Below are 21,397 nucleotides of genomic sequence, written 5' to 3'. Positions count from 1 at the left end.
ACATTAATGATGAATATTCCTCTTTTCCACATTTTTACCTACACTTTTCGTTTTAGTGTTTGTCTACTCATTCTCTGCTTATTTTTCATTCAGATTTAAGAAATTTTTTATTAGAAAGGCAGATTTACAGAGAGGAAAAGTAGAGAGGTCTTTCAATCACTGGTTCACTCCCCAAGTGGCCACAACAGCCAGAGCTGAACTGATCCAAAGCTGGGAGCCAGGGTTTTTTCCAGTTTTCCCACATGGTTACAGAGTCCCAAAGACTTGGGCCATCTCTAGCTGCTTTTCCAGGCTCTTAAGCAGGGAGCTGGATCAGAAACGCAACAGCTGGACAGAAACCAGCACCCATGTGAGGCTGCCGGCGCTTCAGGCAGAGGGCTAGCTAGCTAAGCCACCGCAGTGGTCCCTTCTTTTGAATGGTTAATATTGGTCTTACTGATTTGCAAAAGGTCTTCACCTATAAGGGTATAGCCTGTTTCTTTGTGTGATTGTTGCAAACAGTTTTTCCCTGGTTCATTTTTATTTCACTTTCATTACTTTTCATTTTCCTAATTTTTTGTTTTTATTCTATTTGTACCTTCAAAATTAGATAAACATTTAAAATAGTTTCAAATATCTGAAATTTATTGTGGTATAAAGCATTGGGTAAGAATCTAAATGATTTTCAACTCCACAATATTCTATCTTAGTCCAATCATTTTGGCACTATTTTTATTTCATTATAAAGATTGAGATCCATGCTTTGTATACTGATTGGAAGTGTACCAATTGTACAATTTTTTACAAAGTTTTTATGTATTATTTTCATTGGAAAGTCAGATTTACAGAAAGAAGTAGAGACAGAAAAATCTTCCATCTGCTGATTCACTCCCCAAGTGATAGCTGGAGTTGAGCTAGTCTGAAGCCAGGAGCCAGGAGCTTCCTCAGGGTCTCCCATGTGGGTGCAGGGTGCCAATGCATTGGGCCGTCCTCAACTGCCTTCCCAGGCCACAAGCAGGGAGCTGGATGGGAAGTGGGGCAGCTGGGGGACATGAACCAACTCATATGGGATCTTGGTGCATTCAAGGCGAGGACTTAGCCACTAGGCTACTGCACAAGGCCCTGTACAATTCTTTCTTAAAAGCATCTTACCTCATTTTTTAAAAAAGATTTTCTTTTTTATTTACTTGGTGTATTTATTATTCAGAGATAGCGACCTTCCATCTTCTGGTTCACTCCCCAAATGGCTGCAGTGGCCCCAGGGGGGCTGGGTTGAAGCTGGGAGCCTGGAGCTTCTCCCTGGTCTCCCGTGGGCTCAGGGACGCGAGGTCCTGGGCCGTCCTCCACTGCTTTCTCAGGCCATTAGCAGGTAGCTGGATTAGAAGTGGAGCAGCCAGGGCTCAAACTAGCCCCAGCCGGTCTTTGAAATCCTGACCCAGCTCTTTAGCACGACTGCTGACAAGTGGTAAGACTGACTCATGTGAGCTCTCGCCTCTGTTCCTACCACAGCTTCCCTGGGGCTGGGTGTCTCCAGGGGTGCTCAGCGTTAAAGGGGTGAGCCGGGGGGGGGGGGGCGGGCAGGAAACGCTCCAAGTCCTGGGCCAGTGAACTGAAACATGAAGAGGACATTGAGTTTGGACTCACATATTTTATATATCAAAAAGCTGTGCTTCTGTGTCTGTTTCAGCAGTTTTGTGAAGCCTTGGTGCTTTTTTTTTTTAAGATTTATTTATTTTTATTTAAAAGGCAAATTTACAGAGAGAAGGAGAGATAGAGAAAGAAGGTCTTCCATCTGCTGGTTCACTCCCCACATATCCTCAACGGCCAGAACTGAGCTGATCCGAAGCTGGGAGCCAGGAGCCTCTTCTGGGTCTCCCAAGCGGGTGCAAGGTCCCAAGGACTTGGGCCATCTTCCAGTGTTTTCCCAAGCCACGAGCAGAAAGCTGAATCAGAAGTGAAGCAGCTGGGACGTGAACCGGCACCCATATGGGATGCTGGCGCCACAGGGTGGAAGATTAGCCTGTTGAGCTATGGCTCCAACCCTGGAGTCTTGTTTCTTGCACTTTAAAATTTTTAGTTTTTCTTTTTGACTTCTTCAGTTTCAATTTTTGGTATGAACGGTGATAGGTACACTACGCTTAGAGAGCTGTTAGAGAGCTGTTTAAGATAGATGATCAACATTTTTGTTTAGTTGTCGAATGTCTGTTTCTCTCTTCCATTAGTTTTCTTTAACAAACACTTATAAAATGCTTGGCTGTGTGAATTCTCCTACATAGTGTTGAGGCAGAGTGGCAGCCATGGAGTTAGCAGTGAAGTGCTCTGTCTGGGAGCACTGCGCTCCGCAGGCTTCCTTGCTGTGAGCTCCAGGCTCCTGTCTGGGCTCCACCAGCGTACGGCCCCTTACACCGACAGTGTCTGTCCGCAGGCTGCAACCACAGGCCGCGTCAGAGTGCCCATGTGCCCAGATGCCTGGGGCTGGGACTGGGGCTCCCTGCTCAATGCCCACTGCACCCAGGGTCTTGCTGGCCTCCAGGCGCCCTGAGGTCTGTGTGAGTGAGTGAGCGTACTGTAGGCGCAGGTGCTGTGTAGAAGCAGAGGGAATTGTTTGGCTGAACTAAGACGCACCCTGTCTGCTGTGTGTGTCTGCCCGGAGCACCAGCACAGATCCCAGGGGCTGCGGTACCTGGGGGTGGCCCAGCCTAAACAGAGCAGTAACAGAGTAACAGGAATGTTTACACATCAGAAAAATAACTTATGGAAGCACCACAGACTCGACCAGAAAGGACACCAAAACCACAAGTGGTGTTTCAGAGACCAGTAGTAAAGTCAACACTGGAACTGCTTCCATAGACACACGGACGGCGTCGCACGGTCAGTGCCATGTGCCTGGCAGCATCCTTGGGATGTTACAGACGCCGGGAGGCTGGGGCCCCTCCGCCGATGCCAGGCTGCTCACTTATAACACAAGTTTACGACAAGATCATCCAAGGTGCGCGTGAACTGAAGAAAAGTGTTCTAGAATGGGAAGAGGGATTTTGTGCTTATTTATTTATTTATTTGACTTTATTTCATGTTTGTCCATTTTATTATGTTGAAAATCTGTCATTCCAGACTGAAATGTTTGAGGGAGGGGGCATTTTGTCCTCATCCTTTTGATAATTCATAGGAATTAAACCAGTTTTATGCTTATTTGAACTGTCATAAGGCAGTAGTTTTCATTGTCTGAAAACTATTGCCTGTGCTAGCCTTATTACTGGATTTGACTTTTCTTATAATTGCTACAATTACATTTTTATAGAATGTAAAAATTATTAAACAGTTGTTTGGAAAGTGTCTGCTAGAGATTGATTTTTTTTTTTAATGAACAAACAATTTTTAAAGTGTGAGCTTTAGTGTAAGTGAAAAACTGTGAATTCTGAAGGAGACTAAAAAAAATGAGTGTTGCCTCACTTGGAATGCTGTGGCATGCCGTCCTGGTGCCTCCACAACCTCAGCTTCACGCCGGGCCAGGCTTGGGCTTCAGGGAGCCGAGCTGCTGCCCAGAGCCTGTCCCTGGCTGGGTGGTCTTGACCGTCCCTGGGCCTCCACCCGGGGCTTCCTCCAACCCTTGACTGGGATCCAGCTGGTTCGAGAGTGCCTACCCCACCTGGGGTCTCAGCATTTCTTCTTCAGGGCCTGGAGGAAGGGAAACGGACAGGAGGGTTGTTTACCAATTAAAGCTGATTGCAGGGCCTTAGCAGGCTGCTCAGGCTGGCCCAGAGCAACCCTTCTTTTTCTTTGGAGAGGTAGATTCTTCGAGGCTCGGGAGGAGGCCTAGCAACAGTCTTCTGAGGTTTTCCCTTAAGACTCTTCTGTGTAACACAAAGCTTTCCTAAGAATCAGAGATCCAACTTAGTCTTACTAAACTTTAAAATAAATGCACATTTTACTACCCATCCCAGCTGCAAAGTGAAACTGATTTGAAAGTTCCTTTAGGAAAAAGAAATTCTGTTCTCTTAATAAACATGTCTTCCCCTTTTCCCATCTCTGTTTTCCTTTGCCTTTATTAACAACTTTTATAGTTTGTTTCTCCAGTTTAATTTCAAGTATGTTGATTAAAATACTTCCTTTTAAAAAAAGATTTATTCATTTGAAAGGCAGAGCTATATAGAATGAAAAGCAAAGACAGAAGGAGAAAGGTCTTTCACCTGCTGGTTCACTCCCCAGTGGCTGCAGTGGCTGGAGCTGAGCCACGCTGAAGCCAGGAGCCCAGTGCTGCTTCCAGGTCACCTACATGGGTGCAGAGGTTCTCGTGCTTGGGCAATCTTCTGGTACTTTCCTAGGTACCTTCACAAGGAGCTGGATCAGCAGTGGGATTTGAACCAGCGCCCTTAGGGGTTGCTGGCATTGCAGACAGCAGCTCAACCACAGTACCGCAGTGTCAGCAGCGCCTACAAGGCAGAGTTAGAGTGGTGGCGGGGAGACAGAGATCTTCCATCTACTGGTTTGCTTTCAAATGACTGTAACAGCTGGATCTGGCCCAAAGCCAGGAGCCAGGGGCTTCTTCTATGTCTCCCAATTTGAGTGGAGGGACCCAAACACCTGGATCATCCTCCTACATACAGCTCATCCCCCTGCTGTAGGGTCGTCTGATTTTGCAGGCATCTGGTCTATGCCAAGAGGAGGAGGTGTTCATGGAGCTCTGTTATCTTGGGCAAGCCAGTCTGTGAGCCTTAACTGCGAAGTCAGGATAATGAGGGCTCCCCTTGGAAAGTAGCTGTGAGCACTGGGCAAGGTGGTTCCTGTCCAGGGTTAGCGTGCTGCCTGGCGCATGGACACCTGGTAGCCAGAAAGCTCTCATTAGCCGGCAGTGTCCCCGTCTCCCTGCCGTCATCCCTCACCACTGCACGCAGTCCAGAGCGTGCAGCACTGTGCACACCCTGTGTCACGGTGCGCATGCCTTTTCTGTGGCCTTGACTGATGGAAATAGAAGGGGCCGTTGTTGACAGGTCCCGCTGTTGGCTGTTCCTGGGTCACGGTGCTGTCCTCGGCCAGCATGTGGCCTGCAGTAGTAAGTTTGACCTTTCTCGCTCCCCGGATGGCCCAGGCTCAAACACTGTATGGATTTCAGCTTCCATCGCGAAGGGGGATTTCTTTCTTTCTTTCTTTCTTTCTTTTTTGGTTGGTTGGTTGGTTGTTTTTAATGCTTACCACCGCGGTGTGTTATCACTTGCCACGTGTCCGTCTGCTATGGCTTTTCTTTAAAAAGAAAAGGTAAGATGCTGGTCTTCTGCTTGATGCGCTGTAAAATACATCCACAGGCTTGCAGAGGCGTGTCAGTCAGATTGGAAATACTACTTTAGGGACACTGTCGGTATTGCTCACCCCAAAGGTTGCTGTTGATGGATGCACTACTTCAGTATGCATGAGCTCTCTCTGCCTCTGTGGGGTTTTTGCTGTTAAACTTTTCAAAAAGTTTTGGTGTAAGTGTGCATCTCAGCACCCTACAGCATGATAACGTTAAAAGTGCCCAGTGTGCTCTATGATGCAGTGGTGCTAACCGTGCCTTGAATCCAAAGTGCCTGGTGGAGCAGACACCCCCTAAACACCTTGTTCAGTGTGAGCTCGGAGTCCCAGGATATGAGTCCTTGGAGGAGCGGTGTAGATGGTAGCTGTGGACTGCGGGACGTTCTCCTGTAAGGCAACCAGGCCTGTTTTCAATGGCTAGCCTTATTGATAAAATGACTTAAGTAAGGAAGACACTAGGGGCTCTCTGCCAGACCAAACTGGGCATCACACAGGCCTTTTTTGGGGGGGGGGGGCATTTTCTATGACCTGGAAAGCTTCCTTTTTTAAGGAATAAAATGTGAAGGGCCTACCTTGTGGCACAGCAAGCAAAGGCTCTGCCTGTAATGTCCGCATCCTATAGAGTGATGGTTCAAGATGCAGCCACTGCACGTCTGGTCCAGCTCCCTGCTTGGAGCCTGGGAAAGCAGCGGGAGATGGCCCAAGTGCTTGGGCCCCTGCACCCACATGGGAGACCCCGAAGAATATCCAGACGCCTGGCCTAACCCTGACCTTGGTGACCATTTGGGGAGTGAACCAGCAGATAAAAGACATCTCTCTCTTCACCCCCCCCCCAAATCTGCCTTTCAAATAAATAAATGAGTCCTTTAGAAAATAACAAAATGCCTAAAATTTAAGGCTGTACCAAAAATAGTGTGATCTGATGAGTGTGGTTCCCCAGTGACCTCAGCTCACAGAGACAGAGTGGCTTTGCTCGTGGATGAAAAACAAGGAGAGAAAAAGCTACCCATGTGACTACACTAATCCACGAGAGTAAGCAGCACAGCAGGAAGCTTGCAAGCAAACTGGCCCGTTTTCATGCCCTGCAGAGTCCCTGCTGGACAGTCTGACACACAAGTGGCCACAGCACCTAGGTCCACTCTGACCTCTTCAGGACCCAGGTCACAAATGCAAGTTTCTCTTCATGTCTACAGGTATCTGCAACCAGGTACTCCAAGTGAAGTTATAGTGGTGCCACGAAAGATCAGATATCCAAAGCCTGGTGACACACAAGGCTGAGAAGTGGAAGGTGAATTCAGTGAATTCCAGATTTCTCCATGAACATGGCTGCTCAAGGAAATGGGAGCATAGAAACCTACAATGAGGCTCTCAGATCTAGGACAGCCGAAGGTGTATATGCTTTCCTACCCACGTGCGTTATGTCACATAGTCTTCCCCTGACAAGGTGCAAGGGAGAGAGTGGTGCTTTTGTGCTCTTGAGCCGGTCCTCCTCCTCCCCTGCCTTCAGCCTGGCCACCTGATATGCACATCACTTTTCAGAATAGCTCCTGCCATAGGATTTAGGCTTCCTTTGTGAGCCCGCAGCACCTGTTGGCTGCTACTGCTGTCAGCATCCTGATTGGACCAGGCTCCTGGGGAAGAGTTCATCTCCAGGGAGTCTACTCTTGACACTTTCAGGACCTTCCTCAGGCCCTGGGCCGGTAAGGCCTCCACTTGGAGGCAGTAGTGGATCTCCCACTTGAGAATTCATTTGTTAGGAAACACAGTGCAGGGTCACTACTCTGGAATTACCAGGCCTTCTTGTCATTCGTTAGGTGCAGCCCCCGGTCTCACCCCCAGAAAGGTTTGCAGGGGACAGGTTTCTTTGCCTCCTGCAAGAGCTGAGCTGTGGACACTTCAGGAGGGGTTCCTGCCTGTGAGAGGGTCTCCTGTGCCCAGTGCCGCTCAGCGCACCTCTCCCTGCACAGAGGGTCTCCTGTGCCCAGTGCCGCTCAGCGCACCTCTCCCTGCACAGAGGGTCTCCTGTGCCCAGTGCCGCTCAGCGCACCTCTCCCTGCACAGCCACCAGAGCATCTCCCACCACCCATTGGCCGTTGACATGGCCTCGTGCACGCATCATTTGTGTATCAGAAACTGCTAGTTCAGGCTTTACTGCTCAAAAGTGACATGGGAAACCGTTGATGCTGATCTGTCTCCATTTTCTTTTAAGAATTATTTATTTATTTGAAAAGCAGAGTTCCAGAGAAAGGGAGAACGAGCTCAATCAGCTGACGGTTCTTCCATGTACTGGTTCACTCCACAGATGGTCGGAATGGTCAGGGCTGGGCCACACTGAAGCCAGGGGCCTGGGACTCCACCTGGGTCTGTCGTGGAGGTGGCAGGGTCTTTGGACTTGGGCCATCTTCCACTGCTTTCCCAGGTACATTAGCAGGGAGCTGGACCAGAAGTGGAGCAGCTGAGGCTGAAACCCACATTCATGGGATCCACCAGTGTTGTAGACAGGCAGGCTTCACCGCCTCTGCCCTGACATGGCCCTGGTCTTGATTCTCACATGGGACTCAGAGGGTCTCCTGAGGACCCCTGAGGAGTTCACCTGAGCTGTGAAGACAGGCTGGCCTACCTTTGCTCTGTCAGGTCTTCTCACTTCGGTGAAACTTGATGAGCACCCAGGATACCGACCAAAGTGAGGGTCATTTGGGGCAGGGACCCGGGATGGCGCCGTGGCCTTGAGATAGCCCAGAAGGTCCCTGCCATCTGGCAGATGGACACAAGGCCACGCAGCATGCTTCCTTAGCTCATTCTGCTTCTCGTTAGGGCCTCATCCGAGTCTTCATGTGTGAAAGGCAGACACTGATCTTGGATGATACCAATGCCTGAGAGCCAAAACAGCCTTGCTGCCTGTCACTGCAGGCAGTGTTCTGGGAAAGGAATTTTTATTTGGGGGCATACAAAAATCAAAGCCATGATTGGACAAGTTTAATGGAAGTCATTTCTATTCCCTACATGGATGAAAAGGCAGGCTTTGGGGCCAGTGTTGTAGTATAGTTGCCACCTGCAATGCCAACATTCCATAGATGTGCAGATTCAAGTCCCAGCTGTGCCATCCTGAGCCAGCTCCCTGCGCAGTGCTTGGGAAAGCAGCAAAGGATGGCCCAAATGCTTGGGCTCAGGGAGGACCCGAATGAAGTTCCTGGCTTCAGCCAAGCCGTCTGAGGAGTGAACAGCCAGTGGGAGACCCGTCTGTCCCTCTGCCTTTTTAACTCTCAAAAATTAAACTTGCTTTAATTGAGCGTGTTAAAATTGTGGTAATCCTATTCACACAGGAACCATATTATAACAGGCCAAATTCTTCCAGAATTTTTTTTTTAAATGAAGATTCATGGGTAAAGGGGACTTTCCTCTTTTTACTTATGCTGCCATCGGGACTTTGAAGGAATGTAAGCACGTTGTTATTAACTCCAATAGCTTGCACATCTTGGCCAGCATGATTCAAGTTACCTGGGTAAATACAGGATTCACTTCCCATCGGCTTAATTAAGAGCAAATGTGCAGAGCCTGGTAGCAGTCGTCATCTGAACAGAATCAGCTTGCTTCCTTGTTCAGGGATGCGTCCTCTGGCCAGGAGCAGGGATCACAGGAAGAGGAGCTTGTGGTTGGATGGCGAAGCGTGTTTGCCATTGTGAAGGTGGCAATTGGATCTGAGAGCCGCTGAAGCGGTCTAAATATGGAAACCGAGCCACTGCTCTGAACCAGGCTGCAAGTCCTTGCTCTCAGACGGGCTACCCGAAGAGGCAGGCAGCAGTGCTGACTGTGCAGCCCAGCCTACTCTCGCTGCTCACAGCACGGTGATGTGTCCCTGCACTGAACTGTTTCCACAGGGCCCACTGCGGCTGCAAGGTGTTAAAGTAAGTGAGTATAGTGAGCAGGGAGGGAAAGAAGCTGTGCGAATTGAGAGGAACGCCGGGAAAATACATTTTAGGTGAATACAGTGGATCCATTTCCAGACTGGAGTTTCCATCTGAACCAAGGCAGTGCTGTTAGTGTTGTATACTGGTGTACAGGGGATGATGGGAGGTCTGTGGTGTGAGAATGGCACACTGGAAGCTCTGGGAAGGACGCAGAGGCACATTCTGACTATCTCGAACTAAAAGTGAATTTAAAATTTTTTTTTACTTAGTTCTGGGGCAGTCCCTGTAGTATGGTGGGTCAAGCTGCCACCTACCCACATCCTATAGGGGCGCCAGTTTGTGTCCTGGCTGTTCCACTTCCCTTTCAGCTCCCTGCTGATGGCCTGGGGAAGCAACCAAAGCCAAGCCAAGTGTTCAGGACCCTCCGCCCACATGGGAGAGTCAGGTGGCGCTCCTGACTTTGGCCTGGCCCAGTGCAAGTGACTGCAGCCAACAGGGAGTAAACTAACAGGTGGAAATCTCACAGCCCCCACCCCCTGGGAATCTAATGTCCTTTCCTTGCCCTTTCTCATCAAAAAATCACTGAGTTGGAACCAATAGGTGTGTCTGTTTCCACCGTTCTCTCCCAGCCTGCCTTCCGCTTCCCAGCTCTGCTGCTGGATTGAGTGTTCCGGTACAGTGTTTGACTAGCAAGAGGACCTGTGAGCACTGGCCAAGCGTGCTGGGGGTGGACCCCAGAGGTGCTGCTAGCATCTTATGCGTGACGCCCACCCCATCCAGGACCTTGAATCAACCTACTTCCTGCACCTGCCTTCCTCCAGAGCGTCCTGCTGCGGACACCCTGACCGACCTCAGGGCAGCCCTTCAGCTGTTGCATACAGATTGTCACGCAGATTACTTGTGACACATCTTAAATCCAGGGACAGTTTCTCTAAGCAAGCTAGAGCAGCCCCCTGCCCAGCTGCTGCCTACTTAGGGAATAGGAATTAGTTTCCATATTAGCTTAAGAAGACATTAATTAGGAAGGTAAGGCTACTGCAAGCTACATTGTATCCACTGTGGAGAGGAAGGCTTGTTGGAAATGAGCTACACCCCCTGTCGCTCAGCTATGGTTTTTTTTTAACTTTTTTTTTTTTTAATTGGAAAGTTAGATATACAGTGAAAAGAGACCAAGAGGAAGATCTTCTATCTGCTGATTCATTTCCCAAGTGGCTGCAGCAGCCGGAGCTGAGCCATTCTGAACCCAGGAGCCAGGAGCTTCCTCCCAGGTCTCCCACGGGGGTGCAGGGGCCGTCCTCAGCTGCTTTCCCAGACCACAGGCAGGGAGCTGGATGGGAACACAAGCTGGCATCTGTGTGGGATGTTGAGGGTTAGCTAGTTGAGCCATTGCTCTGACCCACTAGATGAAGTTTTTGTTTTTGTTTTTTTAAGATTTATTTATTTTTATTGGAAAGGCAGATATATAAAGAGAGGAGGAAAGAGAGAGAGGAAGATCTTCCATCTGCTGGTTCACTCCCCAAGTGGCTGCAACGGCCTGAGCTGAGCCAATCTGAACCCAGGAGCCTAGAGCTTCTTCTGGGTCTCCCAGGCGGGTGCAGGATCTCAAGGTTTGGGGCCATCCTCAGCTGCTTTCCCAGGACACAAGCAGGGAGCTAGATGGGAAGCAGGGCCCCTGGGACACGAACCAGCGCTCATGTGGTGTACCAGCGCATGCAAAGTGAGGACTCTAGCTGCTAGGCTACCCTGCCAGGCCCTGGATGGAGTTTTTAAGTCCCTGCTTTGGCCTGCCCCAGCCCTGGTCATTACTGCTTTTTGAATAGACCCACAGATGGAAAATCAATTTCTGTCTCCCTTTCTTCCTCTCTCTCTGAATCCCTGCCTTTCAAATAAATAAAATAAATCTTTAAAATAATGATAATGACAACAAAAAGTTAAATGCATCTCCACTCCTACCTTAGCTGCTGCTGTCTGCCCTTGGCTGCCATGGTCTCTCACAGCCAGCCCATTGTCTCCTGAGGTTTCTGTGATCTGCATTCCCCTTTGCTTAGAAACACCGGTGCCTTCTGAGTTGCCCATATGCTACCCACTATCTGGAACATTACTGCAGTACAATTTCTCTGAGTAAGTCTAGAGAAGGTGTAGAAGGGAGGGAAATGGGTGCTGAGAAGTACCCAGGCACCTGTGGGGCTGCTGCCAGCTTCAGGAAATCATGCAGCACTTGCCAGATGTAAGCATATTTAAATCCATAAATCCCTGAGATGCACTCAAAAGCCTTGGATTTGGGAAACACTGAAGAGGAAGGTGATTGTTCCAGAAGCAACTAATGTAACAGGAAGTGAGCTACTATGGAAGAAATGAGTTTTCTCTCTTCTCCTTGTTTTACTGTCAAAGGGCTAGCTGGATTTCTTTTTCGGTCAGTTGTGGCATGCTCTGTGTGTGTGTGTGTGTGCGCGCACCACCTTCCGGTTTGTCCTCTGCCCGTCCTCCCGTCTGCCCTTGCAGGCTGTGCTCGGCTGCTCTAACTGATTTTCCTCTCTCTGTCTCCTGTGCCACGACATGCTGTGCCGCTCTTCCTCACGGGGCAGTGTGTTGCTCAGATGGCGGCCACTGATGGAAAGGGGAGATGTTTAAACTATTTCCCTTTTTGGTGTCTCTCTCCCTCCCGGCTTTCTCTCCAGAGAGACTTTCCCCTCCCCGCTCCCTTCCCTGCTCACCTGGTCCCTCCACAAATAAACTTTTGTCTGCAACAGGAAAAAAAAAAAAAGAAGAAGAATTTCCCTTTTGCGTGGAAACAGCTGTAGATACCCTTAGTGAGTCTGCAAATTCAGGAATGACTGGAGAGATGCAGTATGGCATCATTTCCTGTTTGTTCCCAAGCTGTCTTCTGGCTCCCTCCTTCAGGCAGCGTGCTCTGCTCTGGAGTTGGCTCTCATGTCCGCAGACCTTAGGAGGCAGACATCATATAGTGAGTGTCCTTTGGGTTTGAAGAATTATTTATCTTCCACCAACTGTTGTGTTTATTGTTTGTTTAGCTCTGTTGTCCTCGCATCCATATTTTTCTTGCAAGTAGAGATATTTCCATGACCAACTTGGAAGGCATTTGGGCTGAAAGATTGAGTTACAGCAAACAGCAATTCCCAAAGGTTGCTGGCTTGTGAGGTCCATGAAAGGTCCATTCTTTGCAGGTGACTGCCCTGCTCTGTCTTGTCACAGGCTGAGGGAGGCAGGCTACAGGACCCACAGCCTGTGCCATCTGGTTGGCCCATGCCTGTTCTGTTAGCTTCTGAAGCTTAGAGACGTATCAGATAATGACTTCAGGCCATCCCGTCCTGCCCGTTTCTCTAGCACTCTCAGTACCGTCCAGCAGTTAAGCCTAGGTTGTTTATTCACTGATACCCAGGGTTAGCAACCATTTTGTCTTTGCTGTGCTGCATTTCCACTACCAGTCCTCACCGCTGCTGGGCTGCACGAGGGGGCTGCCTGCCCTGCCTGCTCGTCCATCTGCCCTGATTTCACGGCTTTTATCTCTAATCTGAACATCTTCAGAGGCCTGTGGCGACCGATGTGCTCCCTGGCAGGAGCAAAGCACCGCTGCAGGCCTGTGCCGCCTCTGCTTGCTGCTTCCTGAAAGCGTCAGTCTGACATCTGTGCTCCCCACGGGGCTGCACCAGACCTCCTGCTCCAGTCAGCCTTCAGAAGCAGCCAGTGTCTGCTGTGTACCTACTGTGTGCTGTGCCACACTGCACCTGTGACAGCACGTCTTGTCATTAGTGCGCAGTTAGTAATCCCAGCATTCATGTGTAGGTCTTTCTGAGCGGGAAGCCTCAAACAGCGGAAACTACTCTTTCGGTCCTCATAGCAAATGCACCCAAGCTACTGTGCAGCCTTTAGCTAGAACATTGTAAGAAAGTTGGGGAAAGGACGTATCTGACTCCAGTCTGGAGGTGAGGAAGTCAAGTTTGAACATCAGACTTGACTCCTGAGTACCTGCTGTGTCCTGCTGCAGGGTGGAGAGGAGCCCCGGGCCAGCCTCTGACAGACCCCTCCCTCCCCAGGAGAAGGCATGGGAATGATTAGAAAGGCAGGTCATGATGAAATTAAGGTCTGACTCAAAGTGGAAGCTTCTGCTGGAGCAAGTGCTTATGGTGTGGTGTTTAGGGCGTCCCAAGGGGACGGGGTAACTGCTCTAAAGGGGCGAACAGGCTGTGGGTAGGAACGTTTGCATAAGCCAGCTCAGTTGTTACTGCTAACTTTATTTTTCTGACAGTGGCAAGCCACCGAAAGTAGATCTGTTGTTAGTATGACATGATTTTGCCACGTAGCATTTAGAGATTTAGCTAAATATCTAGACATACTCATCGTATCTTAGAGTACTTAAAGAAGTTACTTGTGGGAAAGACTAATTCACTCAAATAAATAAATCAATGCTACACATGCGCGCACACACACACACACCAGCAGACAAGCAGTGAGGCTTACTACCCCAGGAGAGGTAAGCGATGCAGCTTAGCTCATGAACAATAAATCCACAGCATGCAAGGCCTGACCTTTAACGTTGACCCTGCTCTCATTGGCGCCCGTGGTCTACCGCAGCGCTCCCTGCAGCCAGCATCAGACAGAGCCCCGTCCAGCCTCATGGCCTTGTTCTGTGAGTAGATGGCAGAATCTACCACCCAGGCCCAGGGTTGAGAAGCTCAGAGGGCGCTCCCTTGCTGCACCCACTGCTTTCACTCAGAAACCCCAGGCCTGGAGCTGGATTATTTGAGTCCTGAATTGGGGGATGGGGAGTACTTAAGAGTCCCCCATTATAGTGCCTATCACATTTTTTTTTAAATATTTATTTTTTATTTTTATTACAAAGTCAGATATACTAAGAGGAGGAGAGATAGAGAGGAAGTGGAGCTGCCGGGATTAGAACCAGCAGCCATATGGGATCAAGGCGAGGACCTTAGCCATTAGGCCACGCTGCCGAGCCCTTGCCTATCACATTTTAAAATTTTTAAGTCTTCTGACCAGGAAATCATGCACTTATATGTGGCATATGTAAGAAATTACATCTACATTTAACATAATAATAAAATGTGAAACCCTGAGGCATGCCGGAGTACTGGTTCATCAAATGTAGATACCTCCGTACAAGACAACAGTAAATGCAGTAAGGCAGCTCTCCGAATGGCACTGCTCGCGGGAAATACCCAGAAACAGCACGGATGGGCATAGACCCTTCTGGGCGGGCCGCAGCCAACCCCACCGACCCCACCGTGCTCACTACCTGGGAGGGAAGTGTGCCTTTTCCCATGCTGCACCTCCCATAGCTTTTGAGTGTTACTGATTTACAAGAATTAAGTGCCTGCTAAATTCCTAGGAGGGGCTGAGTGCTGAAGACACCTCTAGTGAATGCAGGGGAAGCCGAAGCCGTTCTGTCTGTGTCCTGGTCTCCTGGGTTCTCTCCCAGCCCAGCGTGGGGCTTAAAGGCAGGAACAGTTGTGTCTCTGAACATGTCCCATTGCTGTTGTTTGTTGTGTTTGAAATGTAGATCTACATCTCTACAATGGACCTGCTTCCCAACAGCCTCAGTTGCTGGGGCTGGGCCAGGGCAAAACCAGACCCCTGAAATCCTCGCCAGGGCTCCTCTGCGGCTCCAGCTTCTGCTGCTTTCCTAGGCGTATTAGCAGGGGACTGGATCGGAAGTGGAGCAGCCAGGACTTGAGCAGTGTTCTTACACAATGCTGGTGTTGCAAGCCGCAGCTTAAGCCCCTGTGTCTTTTTTTTTTTTTTTCCAGATAAATGTTTATGCTTGCTTTTCAGTTTAAAGCAAAGGGAATGGGTGTTTAGCCTAGGGTTTAGATCACATATCAGAGTTCCCAGATTGGGATCCCAGCTCCGTGGGGGGCAGCCAGCCCTGTGGGAGACAGGTTTTTTTTTTTTTAAGAACTTTTTTTTTAAAGGTTTATTTATTTCATTACAAAGTCAGATATACAGAGAGGAGAAGAGACAGAGAGGAAGATCTTCCATCCATTGATTCACTCCCCAAGTGAGCCGCAACGGCCTGGTGCTGTGCCAATCCGATGCCAGGAACCAGGAACCTCCTCCAGGTCTCCCACGCGGGTGCAGGGTCCCAAAGCTTTGGGCCGTCCTCGACTGCTTTCCCAGGCCACAGGCAGGGACCTGGATGGGAAGTGGAGCTTCCGGAACTGGAACCGGCGCCCATATGGGATCCCGGGGTGTTCAAGGCAAGGACTTTAGCCACTAGGCCACACCGCCGGACCCATGGGAGACAGGGTTTCAAGTTTCTGGCTCCAGCTTCCCAGCTGTTTGGGGGATCTGGAGAACAAACCATCAGACGGAAGATGCTGCTCTTCTCTCATTGTTGCTCTTCTGTCCGTTCTCTCCCTTTTTCAAATAAAAAACAAGAAATGATCACTATAGAGACAAACAGGATTGGATTTGCAAAATTGCAAAGATTCAGTTTCTCATAGCTTTGAAATATTGAAATCTGTAGGCCTGCCCTGCTGCTTCCCAGGGCTCAGAAAGCCGGCAGCAGGCAAAAGGCTGAAAGCGCTTGAAAATAACTGTGCAGCTGCCAACGACGCCTTATTGCTAGCACTGCTGTGGGGGCTTTCTAAAAACCAAAAAGGCGAACCCCAGGCCCTTCACAGAGAAGGTGGAGGGTTCTGTTGCTTAGCCAGTGACCCAGAACACAAGCTTGGATTACCGAGCGCCTCTAGATTAGGGCTAATCAGAGGCAGGCTGAGCAGATGCAGACAGTCCCAGCCTGATTACTATACCTCGGCGTTTAATCATCTCTCCTCCAAGGGCAGCCAGCCCGACTTAGTGCAGACTGGGTTTCCATGCCTTCGGACCCTCCCCCACTCTCTTGCCGGGAACATAAAGGCTGCTAGGTCAGAGCCTCTGGGGTGATTTAATCTAATCCATTTCAGAATGCGTGCCCCGGAAATGAAATGGCAGCACACTTATTTAAGGTAGAGAAAGACAAACTATGTAGTATAGAGTGGAATTGGGATTCAGCATGTTTGAGGTCATAAAGTGACTTCTGCATATAGAAAGATGTCTCCTGTTGGCTGGTTCACTCCCGCAGATGCCTGCAGAGCCTAGGGCTGGGCAAGGCCAGAGCTGGGAACTCATTCCAGTCTCCCACAGTGGAGTCGAGGACCCAACTCCCAAAGCTTGCAAAGGTAAGAAGCTGGAGTGTGAGCTAGGTGTCCAAGCCAGGCACTCCAATGCAGGGTGCAGGCATCCTAACATGATCCTAACAGGGAAGCCAAGAGCACACTCCCTGGCAGGCTCGACACCACTCACTCATCCCATGGAACTTTGGGAATTTACTGAGTACTTGCTAACTTGTTGGGGACTCAAAGGTGGAGACTAAGTCCCTTCCCTAAGAATTGTCTCCTTGGGGACGAGCTATGTAACAGTGGTCATGGAAGGACCCTGTCTCCACGGGGGGCCTTTCCAAACTGCCATTGGCTGTGGAAGGAGAACTCCTAAGAGGGAGCAGGGGAGAGAGCAGAACTGACTGGGAGGAGTAAGAGAAAGCCGTTCAAGGCAGAAGCAGCAGTGGACGCAAACGTGAAAGTGCATGCTGGGAAAGCCCAGGCCACCGGTGAGCTGCCTGCAGTGCAGTGGAGTGAGTGGGGACAGTGGGTTGGCAGGCTCAGCTATGCAGCAGGAGCCGACGGGAAGCAGGCAAGACCGGCGAAGGAGTTACACTCCATGAACCTTTGGAAACCACTGAGGCATTGTATAAATCAGTTTGCTTGGGGATCGCCCCATCAGCCAGTATGTATTTTGACATCTGAAGCCTTCTTCATTTTCTTCTGAGGCAGATCTTCCATGACACAGTGCTGGGCATGGACCCATAGTCCATGAAACCCCAACATCATGAGCCAGAGTGGAAGAGGTTTAGTTTGGTTCTGTGTACCCCAGCCTTGATCCACTTGGAGAGTGAACCAGTGGATGGAAGATCTTTCTGTCTCTCCTCTCTGTAGGTCTGACCTTCCAATAAAAATAATAAATAAATCCTTTTTTAAAAATGCCATGTAATAAAAACTTGAGCAAAGATCAGAGAAGGAATAGGACCAGTCTTCTGGGAAACTGAGAATAGTCTGGGGTGTCCAGAGCACAGGGAGTAAGGGGTGAGACTAGAAAAATGGACCAGGGCAGATTCTGGGATGCCCTGAGTACCAGGCCAAAGCACTTCCCTTAGTCATGGGCTTTGGGAGCCTTTTCAGCATCATGAAACTTGACAGGTGGAGATTAGGGGAGTAACATGTTATGGAAAAATTAACTTCAGGGGACAGGAAGGTACAACTGAAATACTGATTGCAAACATTTAAGAATTATTTCAAAGATTTAGACAGATTTTAAGAGTTGCACAGGGAGAGGAAGAAAGAGAGAGATCTTTTTCTACTGGTTTACTCCGCAAACAGCTGCGACAGCCAGGGCTGAGTCCGGCCAAGTCTCTGGCGGGAGCAGAGCCCCAAGCTTCTCAGGCGCCTTAGCTGGGAGCTGGATCAGATGTGGGGCAGCCAGGTCTCAAACTGGCACTCCACAACACCAGGCCCTACCATGTACATTTTTTTTTTTTTAAGATTTGTTTTAAAGGTCAATTTACAGAAAGTGAGGAGAGACATAAAGAGATAGATGTTCCATCCAGTGATTCACTTCCTGGTTGGCTGCAGTGGCCAGTGCCAGGCCAAAGGCAGGACCAAGAGCTTCGTCTGGGTCTCCCACAGGGGATTAGGGAGTTGAGCACGTGGACCAGCCTCTGCTGCTGCCTCAGTGTATCGGCAGGGAGCTGGATCCAAAGCAGAGCAGCCACAGCATAAGCCAGAAGCCCTAAGGAGTGCCTGGGCGTGCAGGCGTGCTGTGAGGGTGTGCCCAGGCTAGGTGACAGCCGGCCACTTCTGTCATCCCTGCCCCTCCCGCCCAGTCAGTATCACTCCTGGTCTTCGGACCCTTGCCGGTCAGCGTCTCAGTCCAAGGCATGAGCGCCTGTGTCCCCGGGCTTGCAGCCTCCAGCACCCGCTAAGTGTGGATCACGTTCTGTCCGCTGTCACCATCCTTCCATCTAGCCTTTCCTCGCTGTTCTGCTTTCAGAAGCAATTAAGAGGTTTCTGCTTCAGTTTCTGATACATTCAATATAGTTCATACATAATTCTCTTTTTTGTTTTTAAATATGCATTTATTTTCATTGGAAAGGCAAATTTACAGAGAGAAGGGAAGAAAGAAGATCTTCCATCTGCTGGTTCACTCCCCAAGTGGCCGCAACAGCTGGAACTGAGCTGATCTGAAGCCAGGAAACAGGAACCTCTTCCAAGTCTCCCATGTGGGTGCAGGGTCCCAAGGCTTTGGGCCGTGCTCGACTGCTTTTCGGGGCCACAGGCAGGGAGCTGGATGGAAAGTGGAGCAGCTGGAACACCAACTGGTGCCCACATGGGATCCTAGAACTTACAAAGGGAGGATTAGATGGTTGAGCCGTCACGTTGGGCCTGTAAATAGAATTCTTTTTAAATTTTTTTAACAGTGCAATAAAAAGGGTGGTACTTCACCCAGTTAGATATTTGATAAATCAAAAAAAGTGGTAATATTGACAATAGCTGTAACAATAATTGAATGGAAAAATGACCATTTCACTCATGTGGTAATTTTAAAGTCATAGTGGATCATTAAAACTATAGTAGTGTAATATCTTTAACCATTGGCTTGACGAAAGCATAAAATGAAGTTTACAACTGTCTTTTCTACGTCTTTGTAAATTTCGGCTCCCACAGGTAAGGGAGAACACACAGTATTTGTCTTTCTGTGTCCAGTTTATTTCATTCAGGATCAGTTTTGCTGCAAATGATAGAGCTTTGTTCTTTGTGTAGCTGAACACTGTTCCATCATGCGCGTATAGTACAGACCTCATTTCCTTTACTTATTCATCAGATGACGGGCACCTTGGTTATTCTGGACAGACCTGGGCTGTTGACGGAAGCTGGACTCTGCGGACAGGGATGTGGCTGGGGAGAAGGGCTGGGCCAGGTGTTTTCCTTTTCCAGCTGTGAGAACTGGCGCCCAGGCTGCAGAGGGCGGCCGGGCAGCACCGGGCTGAACCACAGATGAGCCCCGTGGAACGAGGCCAGCACACCTGCCGGGCCTGTCCTTCCGAACGGTGTCGGCAAGCACAGAGGCACAGCATGGTGGGGTGGCCTGCCTTGAGCCCAGGTTCCACAATTTCTCTAAACCTCTCCTTCCTGATAGTCTATTTGAAGCATTGTACATGGGGTATGGAAAGAGGTTGCTGTGTGCCCAGCCAGCAGCGAGACGCTGGGCTGGTCGCCAGGAGTCTACACCCCGTCGCATGATGCTCTGCTTTGTCTCCGCAGGCCTGGTCCAGATCCCAGTGAGCATGTACCAGACTGTGGTGACCAGCCTCGCCCAGGGCAATGGGCCCGTGCAGGTGGCCATGGCCCCCGTGACCACCAGGATATCGGACAGCGCAGTCACCATGGATGGCCAGGCTGTGGAAGTGGTGACATTGGAACAGTGACACACAGCCATATCATGGCATTGTTTTCTAGTCTACTTCAAAAAAAAATTTTTACATGTTTGCAGCGGTGCAATCAAATGGAATTAAGTCTCTCGACTTTGGAAGAAGAGTTTTGTTAACCTTTTTTTTAAAAAAGGAAGAAGGCAGCGGATTTTGGAATTGCGTTTTTTTAAAGTACCACTCTTGATTTTCTGGGATCAGTGGAGTAAGAAACTGCATTGTCGCTTTCACTGTTCCCCCGAAAAGCCAAATTGTGGCAGGACTTCTTTCTGCGGAAATGTGTGTATACTTACGTGTGTGTATGTATGAGTGTGAATATATGTATATGTGTACATATGGACATACACATTTACATATATGTATAGAGTATATATGTACATACATGTATATGTATATGTATGAAGCCCGCATGGAATGACCTGTATGAAATCAAGGTGAGCTGTGGAAATGATCATTCGCCCAGTTTAGTGGGTGACAGGGTACGCGGCCAGACACAGTCACCTGGTTTTTGCTCATGCCGGGGTCGAACACTGAGCTACTGAGAAACTCAGGCGGAGGGACCATGCCCTTCACCAAAGCTGCCTCCCAGTGGCCGTCCAGAGCCCTCCCCTGCCGAGGGGATTCCAGAAAGGAGTAGGGTCCAGAAAACGCAAGCAAGCAGGCCCGAGGCCCCCACTGGCTGCGGGCTAGATGCTGGTTGGGCTGGCCCAGGTGCTGACCTGGCCACGAGCAGGTGAGTGTCCGGGAGTTCCCAGGCAGGGCCAAGAGGATCCTGCTCGCTCTCCCGTCTCCTCCCCGCTGGGAGTCCTCCTGAGCTCCTGACCATTACAGAATTGCTTTGGTTGTTGGCTCAGTCCTGAACTGGTCATGTGTGGGAACTGAAGGTGACAGAAGTATTAAGGATTTGAGGAGTGCGTGCGCATTAGGTGTGCCTGCAGGCGTGTGTGTGTGTGTGTGTGTGTGTGTGTGTGTGTGTGGTGGGGAGAGAAGGAAGGGCTAGAGGAAAGGCTTGTGGCTGGCCTCGGCCACGGGAACAGTGCTCTGCAACCCTGGAGCTAGGCACGGAGAAGCCTCTGGAACGAACAGGGATGCGGGCTCCTGGGCGTTCAGCCCTCGTGGTGGGGCGTGGGCCCAAGGGCACTGGAGCAGTGTCTGGCCTTCCTGGATCGAGCCAGGTTGCTGGGGGACCTCGGGAGGCTGCCAGCCTGGGGTTCCCCACAGAAGACCACCGCGGGTGTCCGTGTCCCCAGCTGGCTGCCCTTGCCTGAGTTGCCCACGGGCCAACCTCTGCCCTCAGGAGCAGGGACAGCCTTTCCCCCTCCTCCTGGGTCCCCACGCGTGTGTGACAGTGTATTTAATGTGTTGGGTTTTTTTAATGCGACATTAAAAGATCTTCATGTCTTGCTCAGCCTTTGAGAAGAGTTTCAGATTCTTGTATTTGCTTGTTTTATATAAAACTATCCAATGTTCTTTGTATGTTCTTTTCTGTACGTAACAGGGTGGGGGGGGGGCAGTTTCCATATAAGCAGTCCTAGCTCTACAGTTGGTTATTTTTTTAAATTCTTTTTATCATCATTGTGAAGCTGTCCTGGGGCGTTCAAGTCCTTTGTGGTAAAGTAACCTCCAGTAGTCTGAGAATTTGCCGAAAAGAAAACAGGGGGAAAAACCT

General features: G+C 49.7%; 1 protein-coding gene across 2 annotated transcripts in view; it reads left to right on the top strand.

Annotated features, from left to right (window-relative positions):
* Positions 1 to 20,331, top strand: part of NRF1 (nuclear respiratory factor 1) — a 90,999-nt gene extending 70,668 nt beyond the window's left edge. For both annotated transcript variants that reach the window (XM_058654895.1, XM_004592529.2), the window contains one exon: positions 19,565 to 20,331. In XM_058654895.1, coding sequence (XP_058510878.1) covers positions 19,565 to 19,728 — 164 coding nt within the window. In that variant the 3' untranslated portion in view covers positions 19,729 to 20,331. The remainder of the gene's footprint in view (positions 1 to 19,564) is intronic.
* The last annotated feature ends 1,066 nt before the right edge of the window (positions 20,332 to 21,397 follow it).

The sequence above is a fragment of the Ochotona princeps genome, chromosome 25 (genome assembly GCF_030435755.1).
Source record: "Ochotona princeps isolate mOchPri1 chromosome 25, mOchPri1.hap1, whole genome shotgun sequence".
Lineage (NCBI taxonomy): Eukaryota > Metazoa > Chordata > Mammalia > Lagomorpha > Ochotonidae > Ochotona > Ochotona princeps.
Note: the sequence above shows the minus strand (reverse complement) of the source record. Positions and strands in the feature narration are given on the sequence as shown.